Source organism: Herpailurus yagouaroundi, unplaced genomic scaffold, assembly GCF_014898765.1.
Source record: "Herpailurus yagouaroundi ecotype Mexico unplaced genomic scaffold, PumYag 77, whole genome shotgun sequence".
In the NCBI taxonomy this organism is placed as follows: domain Eukaryota; kingdom Metazoa; phylum Chordata; class Mammalia; order Carnivora; family Felidae; genus Herpailurus; species Herpailurus yagouaroundi.
The window spans coordinates 37315665-37325849 of record NW_024412388.1 but is presented as its reverse complement, the minus strand read 5'-3'; the positions used below and the strand labels follow the sequence as shown (position 1 = coordinate 37325849).

The window sequence follows — 10185 nt, the reverse complement described above, 5'->3', positions numbered from 1 at the left end:
CCCACGTCGGGCTCTGGGCTGATGGCTCAGAGCCTGGAGCCTGTTTCCGATTCTGTGTCTCCCTCTCTCTCTGCCCCTGCCCCGTTCATGCTCTGTCTCTGTCTGTCCCAAAAATAAATAAACGTTGAAAAAAAAATTAAAAAATAAATTAAAAAAAAAAAAGAAAAAGAAATGAATCAGAGTAGATCTCCATCTTCCAGCAGTCATGGTCTGGTGGGCAAGATGAACAAGAAAACAGAAGACGACAACCCAATGGGACAATGATATAGAGATACAGAGCAATGATATAGAGATACAGAGCACACGCTGATGCAAAATCCTGTTTAGGCATCCCACTCAACCTGGGGCAAGAAAGGCCCTGGTGTCTGTTTTCCCTCTAGACAGCAGGCTCTTTGAGAGTAGGGCCTGGGTCTGATTCAGCTTCCCAACCTATCCTTTCCTTTCTTGGGTTTCTCCAGGATGTATGTAGGTTACTAAGCCATCCTGAGAGGGTAGTTATTTGTAGGGGAAAGGTTAAGTCAGGACAGTCCTTACCTGGAGGTCAAGCTCATTCCCAGAATCATGGAGGAGAGGCAATCCCTAACACAGTGAAAAGGAAATGGGTATTCAGGAGGCAGGAGCCTTAATCTCTGGCATTTATACCTGAGTTCCCAAACCTGGATGCACAACAACAAACACTTGGAGAGGCTTTTAAATTCAGCCTCTTCTCCTAAATATATAAATTCCTACATATCGACAACAACTACAACAAAACAACCAACCAACAAACAGACTACAATCCAATTTAAAAATGGGCAGAGGACCTGTGCAGACATTTTTCCAAAGAAAACATACAGATGGCCAACAGACACATGAAATGATGTTCAACAACACTCCTCATCAGGGAAATGCAAATCAAAATCACAATGAGAAATCACCTCACACCTCTCAGAATGGCTAATGTCAAAAGAGAGGAAATAGTAACTCTTGGCAAGGATGTAGAGAAAAGGGATCCCTCATGCACTGTTAGTGGGAACGTATGTTGGTACAGTCACTATGGAAAACAGTTTGGAGATTCCTTAAAAAAATAAAAATAGAAATACTGTACAATTTAGTAATTGCACTTCTGGATATTTACCAAAGGAAAACGAAAACACTAATTCAAAAAGATACATGACCCCAATGTTTATTGCAGCATTATTTACAATGGCCAGGACATAGAAGCAACCCAAGTGTCCATTAATAGATGAATGGATAAAGAAGATATATATATATATATATATATATATATATATATATATATATATATAATGGAATATTACTCAGCCATAAAAAAGAATGAAATCTTGCCATTCATGACAATATGGATGGACTTAGAAAGTATTATGCTAAGTGAAATGAGTCAGAAAGAGATAAACACATACCATATGATTTCACCATTTGGAATCTAAAAAACAAAACAAACAAATGGCAACAAAAAGAAAAATTAACTCATAACAATAGAGAAAAAAATAATGGTTTCCAAAGGGAAGAGGAGTGAAGGGATGAGCAAAATAGGTGAGGGGCATTAAGAGGTACAAACTTCAGTTATAAAATAAGTAAGTCATGGAATGAAAAGTACAGCATAGGGAATATACTCAATAATACTGTAATAACTTCGTATGGTAAAAGATGGGAACTATACTTCTTTTTTTTAAATTTAACTTAATGAAGGAAATTCTGCCATATTCAACAACATGGATAAACCTGGTGAAAAAAAAGTTTAATTAAGATAAATAAATAGGCATCAAAATTGGCAAAGATGAAGTTAAGCTTTCACTTTTTGCAGATGACATGATATTATACATGGAAAATCCGATAGACTCCACCAAAAGTCTGCTAGAACTGATACATGAATTCAGCAAAGTCGCAGGATACAAAATCAATGTACAGAAATCAGTTGCATTCTTATACACTAATAATGAAGCAACAGAAAGACAAATAAAGAAACTGATCCCATTCACAATTGCACCAAGAAGCATAAAATACCTAGGAATAAATCTAACCAAAGATGTACAAGATCTGTATGCTGAAAACTATAGAAAGCTTATGAAGGAAATTGAAGAAGATATAAAGAAATGGAAAGACATTCCCTGCTCATGGACTGGAAGAATAAATATTGTCAAAATGTCAATACTACCCAAAGCTATCTACACATTCAATGCAATCCCAATCAAAATTGCACCAGCATTTTTCTCGAAGCTAGAACAAGCAATCCTAAAATTCGTATGGAACCACAAAAGGCCCCGAATAGCCAAAGTAATTTTGAAAAAGAAGAAGACCAAAGCAGGAGGCATCACAATCCCAGACTTTAGCCTCTACTACAAAGCTGTCATCATGAAGACAGCATGGTATTGGCACAAAAACAGACACATAGACCAATGGAATAGAATAGAAACCCCAGAACTAGACCCACAAACGTATGGCCAACTCATCTTTGACAAAGCAGGAAAGAACATCCAATGGAAAAAAGACAGTCTCTTTAACAAATGGTGCTGGGAGAACTGGACAGCAACATGCAGAAGGATGAAACTAGACCACTTTCTTACACCACTTACAAAAACAAACTCAAAATGGATAAAGGACCTGAATGTGAGACAGGAAACCATCAAAACCCTAGAGGAGAAAGCAGGAAAAGACCTCTCTGACCTCAGCCACAGCAATTTCTTACTTGACACAACCCCAAAGGCAAGGGAATTAAAAGCAAAAATGAACTATTGGGACCTCATGAAGATAAAAAGCTTCTGCACAGCAAAGGAAACAATCACCCAAACTAAAAGGCAACCAACGGAATGGGAAAAGATATTTGCAAATGGCATATCAGACAAAGGGCTAGTATCCAAAATCTATAAAGAGCTCACCAAATTCCACATCCGAAAAACAAATAATCCAGTGAAGAAATGGGCAGAAAACATGAATAGACACTTCTCTAAAGAAGACATCCAGGGGCGCCTGGGTGGCGCAGTCGGTTAAGCGTCCGACTTCAGCCAGGTCACGATCTCGCGGTCCGTGAGTTCGAGCCCCGCGTCAGGCTCTGGGCTGATAGCTCAGAGCCTGGAGCCTGTTTCCGATTCTGTGTCTCCCTCTCTCTCTGCCCCTCCCCCATTCATGCTCTGTCTCTCTCTGTCCCAAAAATAAATAAATGTTGAAAAAAAAATTAAAAAAAAAAAAAAGAAGACATCCAGATGGCCAACAAGCACATGAAAAGATGCTCAACGTCGCTCTTCATCAGGGAAGTACAAATCAAAACCACACTCAGATATCACCTCACGCCAGTATAGATGCTGGAGAGGATGTGGAGAAATGGGAACCCTCCTGCACTGTTCATGGGAATGCAAACTGGTACAGCCGCTCTGGAAAACAGTGTGGAGGTTCCTCAAAAAATTAAAAATAGACCTACCCTATGACCCAGCAATAGCACTGCTAGGAATTTACTCAAGTGCATAGAGGCACTTGTACCCCAATGTTTATAGCAGCACTCTCAACAATAGCCAAATTATGGAAAGAGCCTAAATGTCCATCAACTGAGAAGTGGATAAAGAAATTGTGGTTTATATACACAATGGAATACTACGTGCCAATGAGAAAGAATGAAATATGGCCTTTTGTAGCAACGTGGACGGAACTGGAGAGTGTGATGCTAAGTGAAATAAGTCATACAGAGAAAGAGAGATACCATATGTGTTCACTCTTATGTGGATCCTGAGAAACTTAACAGAAGTCCATGGGGGAGGGGAAGGAAAAAAAAAAGAGGTTAGAGAGGGAGAGAGCCAAAGCATAAGAGACTCTTAAAAACTGAGAACAAACTGAGGGTAGATGGGGGGTGGGAGGGAGGGGAGAGTGGGTGATGGGTATTGAAGAGGGAACCTTTTGGGATGAACACTGGGTATTGTATGGAAACCAATTTGACAATAAATTTCATATTAAGAAAATTAAAAATGGAAAAAATAATAAAAAAATAAAATTAAATAAATTCAGACCACCAGTTCAAATACGCTAATTAGGCTCTCCAGAGACTGGGGGCCAAGGAATCTGCTTCTCCCAGTTGATTCCAATGCAGGTGTCCCTTGCCCTATGTTCAGAAAACTCTGGTCTCAATCTGATGAAAGCAGGGAATGTTCCTAACAATAGGTGCTAAGGTGGTCCCCAGCACCCTGAGGTAACTGGGGAGGACAAGCCAGGATTTGGGCCCAGGAAGATGCCATTGCTCCAAGTTAGCCCATAGACATGACAGAGAGAACCCCATCTTTGGGTGCACCAATCACTTAGATGCTCCAGGGTAGAGGGGTCTCTCCAGGATTGTTCCAGGAGATGCTCTCTAGAAGCAACAGACTCATCTCTGCTTTCACTTTTAATTTCTTAAAAATGGAAATCTTTACACTGCACAGAACAAAGAGGATCGTGCTTAAGCTCTAAACAAGATAGCCTACTTCTTCTGGACTTTGTAGGTGGTTTTCCCCAATGCTATCACTGAGCCCTTAGCAGAGTTTTACCAGAATCTTGAGCCTGAGAATGATGAGGAGTCTGTGGCCCATTTGGGTTCCAACACTGAAGTGTTCCCACTCCCAAGGCTGGGTCAGAAGGCAGAGGTGACAGGAGGAGTCAGTGGGGAAGCTGAATGGAAACCGTGGCTCCAAGGACATTAACCCCCTGCCCAAGCATAGGGGCTCCCTCCATAGCCGCTGGGGGGTTAGGCTGTATTCTCTGAAGGAAAGGAGGCTGTTTCCTTTTTCCAACCCGTCGCCCCACGTACCTCGAGGGCATGCCCGAAGAGCCAGTGGGTGGGGGGTCCTGGGAAACTATCCATAGCCCTGGCCAGCATCTGCCTCCGCAGCAGCAGACGAATGAGCTTGAGGAAGCCTAAGACCAAGATCAATCCAGATGCCCACAGGCCCAGGTGGGAGAGATTCAAGGAGAGCAAGACGGAAAGCATGGCTACAGTTACAGTCACCAAGGCTCTGGCCTCCTTCCTGCAACCCTGGGGTTCCCTTATACTGCACACATGGCACCCTGCCAGCCCCCACCCCCAGCCACACCCTACAGCCAACAGCAGCACAGGCTGGGCTGAGCTCCAAAGGGCAGAGACAGCAGCCCCAGAAGTCACAGGCAACAGAGAGACAGCCTGGCTGACTCCTCCCAAAACTCAGCTGAAGAGAAACCAGGCAATGTGTATACCTCCTTGGCTTCTTGGAGGAGAAAACAAAAGGCAATTCTGGGTATAATCATCAGCATAATAATGACTTCTTTTCACACAAGCACTTTGTATGTTTTGGGAATTTTCTATACACTATCTCATTTAACCCAAACAAGGAGGTCATAGTTACTCACTCTTTATACGCATTTGCCAGATAATGAAACTAAGGTTCAGCTTGCTTGTGCTTTCTCACAAGAAAGCTTCACTGTCTTCTTCAGGATGGACCTCTGGGAGGCCTTGCATTCATGCCAGGCTCATAATGCTTTCAGTCTTTTTTTTTTTTTTTTTTTTTTTTTTTTTGTGAGGGATCTTCAGGAACAAGGTTCTAGCCCCAGAAGGGAGATCCTAGGTCAGAAAAAGGCCAACTCTACTCCCAAGATCCTAGTACAAACTTGACACTTAAGACCATAGAGTATTACACTTTGAGGGCAATGAGGAAGGTCATGAAATCTAATTACTCCTGGATTGATGGACCAAGTCTCTTAGGACCAGAGAGGGGCAGGGAATTGTCCAAGGTCTCACAGTAAGGCAATGGCAACTCTCAGTTCCCCAGGCCAGGGTTCTGTTGAAGAACAAGCTTGTCCCAGGCCCCAGACTTGCATGTGGAGAGTCTGCTGTTTCTCCCTCCACTCTAGGGTTGGAATACTCAGTATCCCTGTGCAGATGTTTCAGATGAAGAGACTTGCATCAGGCTCCTTTCAGAGGGGTAGGCAATGTTAAGAAATCAAACAAGGTATAAAGTGGCAGCCAGAGACTAGCAACAATGGAAACCTAAAGGCTGGAGAATACCATTTCCAGGTTTTTGGGCTGAACGAAGGGGAAGAAATAGCATACTGGAGCCTCATAGAGGCAGCTATTGAATGGGGCTGAAACAGGAAAATGTGTAGTCAAAGGTGTGTTCTAGGAAGATTTCTCCCTCTGTGTATGTGCAGTGGTTCTGAGCTGGACTGGGGTAGGAGGAGCCTGGAGTCCGGGTTCGCAATCAGGAAGAGGAAGTCAGAGAGAAGAGCAGCAGGATGGATGTTTCCTAGGCTTCAGAGGTCCTATATACCTTGTCCTGCCACAAACATGGGCCAATTTATCACTCTCTACTCCCTGGCTGAAATCTAGCCACCACTCACACTTCTAGAGCCAAAGACAAGCCATCTTGTGGCCACCACATGGAGACTGGGCAGTAGTCAACTCCTGACCCTACCAGCTATGCTTCCAGATGCCTTGGCAGTGTGATTCTTGGAAGTCAAAATATGCCTCCCTGGAACTTCCACCCACTGGCCCTCAAGGGCCCAGTAGAAAACTTTAGCTGTAAGGAAAAATGTGGTGAGAACCCTCTATCCAAGCATGCACATGTTAAGGAGACGGAAACAATGAGACTCTGCTTTTATCCAAATGCTCCCCAATAGCCCTTCCTTCCATACCTGTCCTCTACCTCAGAAACACCAGTTAGAGCCAGTCTTCTAAATCTGCCAACTTAGCCTGCAGCTCTTCCCTGATTTCTTCACTTTCTCCTTTGCAGCAGCTGAGGGCTTGGCTTCTCCTGAAATCTTCCCATTCTGCTGCAAGCCTGAAGACCGAGCTTGTCTCTTCCCTCACTTTGCTTGGCTGAGCCGGGACAGACAAGCCATAAGCATTCAGTGAATGCATGATCAGGTGTATAAATGAAAGAATGGACTACCTTGAGGGTTCAGTAGGTGCTGAGTTTTGTGGAAGTTGAGAGAACACTGGCAATGTGCGCTTACTGCACCACCCTGCTACCAGCCACTCCATAAACCTTCAAGGGAGGCTCCTCTCTGCTTCCCCAGCACCAGCACAAAGTGGCACTTAATAAATACTTGTTTGTTGAATGGATGCTGCAAGGATTGGCTGCTATGGTAGGGGATGTGGGGAGGAGAAGGAGAGTAAAGGTTAACTGGCCAGTGCAAAATATATGGGAAATGCCCTACTGGCGCCCTTCTGGATGATGCTGTTGGCACCCTCTGTGGGCAGGTCCCAGCAGCTGCTGTTTGATAGGGGGACCAAAACTCACCACCAACCTCAACCTGACCTCTACCTCAATTTCCCAGGGATGTCAGGCCAACTGAGGGAGTGGCGAGTATAAAACTCCTTGACAGGGGAGAGGTGAGGTCAGATTACATTCAGGAAAAGAGTTGTGTCTAAAACACTCTTTCTCCATCTTGGCTGCACATCGGAATCACCTGGAGAGCTTTAAAAAAGCCCAATGCTCTCGACATATCCCCATCCTCTCTGCTTGCCCACATCTGTCTCTCCTGGTTACACAGCCTTCTACACAGAGTTGGGGTGAGGACGCTGAGAGCCTGGCAATGCTCTGGACCCACTGTGAGTTCAGTGAACAGGATAGGATATTTTTCATTGCTACAGTCATTTCCCAAAGCGAGTCCAGAGTTGGGGAGGGGAAGCAAGGAAGATGGTTCCCTGTCCTGGCATTTGGGACTTCCTGATTTTTATGATCTGCCTGCCTCCTTCCACCTAGATTTGTATTTGCTCATGAGCAATCCTGACTTGCTTTGGCTGAGTACTGAGCTGAGAATTGGCTGAGTTAAAACAAAAACCACAGGATCATAATGGAGCCACTTAAGTTAGGGTCCCATGTCAGTAAACTAAGATTTAATACCTAACCTAACTGCAGTTTCCAACCCCCTCAGCTGCATTGGGATTTCCTAGAGGCAACCCTCTCAGGGACCCTTTCCCCCTTAGGAGGGCCACCTTGCCTAAACAATGCATTCCTTGCTAACCATTTTTTGTGTGTGTGCCTTCTCTCTGTCTTTAAAAACTTTTCCTTTCCTGCAGCTCATTGGAGTTACCCTCTGCTTGCTGGATGGGATGCTGCCTGATTCATGAATCATTTATCTTAATTTGTTTAAGTTTATTTATTTATTTTGAGACAGCATGATCTCGTGGGCAGGGAATGGGCAGGGAGAAAGGGAGACAGAGAGAATCCCAACCAGGCTCCACACTGATAGTGTGGGGCCTGAACTCACAAACTGTGAGATCATTCATGGCCTGAGCAGAAATCAAGAGTCAGACACTTAACCAACTGAGCCACCCAGGCTCTCCACATAAATCATTTAATAAAGCAAATTACATCTTCAAATTGACTCAGCTGAATTTTGTTTATTAACAGGATGCTGGTCCTACAAGCATGGGATGTAGGGGAGGGGAGTGTGGAGGGTATAGATGGAGCAGGGGGCAGGAGGGAAGTTGGTTTCTCTGCAGCCTCTGTCCTGAGCTGAGGCTCTAGGGAGTATAGGGGACTTCTTCCAATGTGCTTCTGATCACAAGAGGAGCTTTGCCATGAGGACTGCTAACTAAGGGCCTTTGTCTCAAAATCCCTGCCCTTTGGGGGACACCAGAGCCCAGCCCTTCCAGCTGGAATGGTGTAGTGCTTTAGGTTGCAGGTAACACTGTGAACTGTGTAACAATCTGATGGAAGTTACTGAGAGATATGTGCCTGGGAAGGACAGGTGCAGTCATGGCAAATGGGAGGAGAAAAGGAGGTGAGGGAACAGAATGTTCAAAACTCAGCAGACCTGAGTTACAATAAGTGAACAAAGACATGTCAGTGCTCATGAAGATACACATCAAAGCGGAGACTGCTTCTACTTGCGTATAAGAGGGAAGGAGCGCAAGGTGGCACCATGTTTCTATCAGCCATCAAATCACTCATTCATTCATCAACACATATATATTGAGTGCCTACCATAAGCCAGATATTATCTTGGATACCTGAAATAAGGTGATAGACAAAACAGAGAGTTTACATTCTAACACCGTTCTGCCAAAAACAGATTTCTCCCTGTATTCCCAGGAGCTGAGGTCCAGAATTCAGGTGTTCCCCTGCCTGCCAGGTGACCGCCCCTTTCCCTGAGAAGATCACTTCTATATAAGCCCAGTAACATTAAGACATTTGGAGGAGTGAGGAGTCAGGAAATACAGGTTTTGGTTTCAAGTCTTGGGGCTCAGTGGGTGACCTCTGGTGAAACCCTGCTGCTCTCAGTGCCTCAATTTGTCCCATGTCAGTGTATCAGATGGTGTCTGGGGGGTATTGGGGCTGTGGTGAGGATCCTGAGAGCCCTGCAATGCTCTATGCTCTCCAGCATACAAACTATAGTACATTGGCCCTGGCAGAATTTTTGTCCCATTTTACATCCTCTGTTCCCACCTTTTGGCTCTGATCATTTCTGCAGCAGCCAGTTGGCATGCAGGTGTAACCTGTTGGCACCTTACCTCACTTCACGTCTCTTGTTTCTGCCCTAGGACTGCCCTGCTGCTAGTAGGGCCAGAGAACTACCACCTCTGAGGCAAGCTTTGACCAATGAAGTACGGGAGCTAGTGAGTAAATAGTCTCCTCTCCCATGCCCTGGACAATTTTGAGGTGCATTCTATACAGTTCCTCAGAGGCTCCCCTAGCAGGACTGAGCTGGTTACCTCCAGTGGCAACCAGTTCAATAACACAAGTTAGATCGGCTTTGTCTCCTCCCCTGTTTACTTGTCCCAGGCAGGCCCCTCCTATTTTCTGGGATCAGCTACCTGCAAATGAGCCTTTCCTGCAAGTCCTACACTTTGGGGAAACCCAAGCTAAGCCATATGGCTATATGACTCATGGTGATATGACTCTGTGTGGATGGAGGGTGCTGGAGTGACAGCGGTCAGAAGGCAGGGGGTGGGGTTTACATGTGGATGCTACATGTTGTGCTAATGCCATCTTTTTAAAAATTTGTTGTGTTTTATTTATTTTTGAGAGAGAGACAGAGCATGAATGGGGGAGGGTCAGAGAGAGAGGGAGACACAGAATCTGAAGCAAGCTTCAGGCTCTGAGCTGTCAACACAGAGCCCAACACAGGGCTCAAACCCATGGACCGTGAAATTATGACCTGAGTCAAAGTCGGATACTTAATCAACTGAACCAGCCAGGCGCCCCTGTGCTAACATCAGCTTATTGCACAGATTAGTGCAGT

General features: G+C 44.7%; 1 protein-coding gene across 4 annotated transcripts in view; it reads right to left on the bottom strand.

Moving 5' to 3' along the window:
• The window catches only part of LOC121027069 (cytochrome P450 4B1), a 60926-nt gene that overhangs the window by 15223 nt on the left and 35518 nt on the right, over nt 1–10185 (bottom strand). Inside the window, exon 1 of one of the 4 annotated variants that reach the window (XM_040470126.1) lies at nt 4772–4984. The exons of 2 other annotated variants lie outside the window; for them this stretch is intronic. In XM_040470126.1, the coding sequence (XP_040326060.1) occupies nt 4772–4951 (180 nt within the window). In that variant the 5' untranslated portion in view covers nt 4952–4984. Of the gene's footprint in view, nt 1–4771; nt 4985–10185 lie in introns of those variants that run through there. One more of the 4 variants, XM_040470125.1, reaches the window with a different exon arrangement.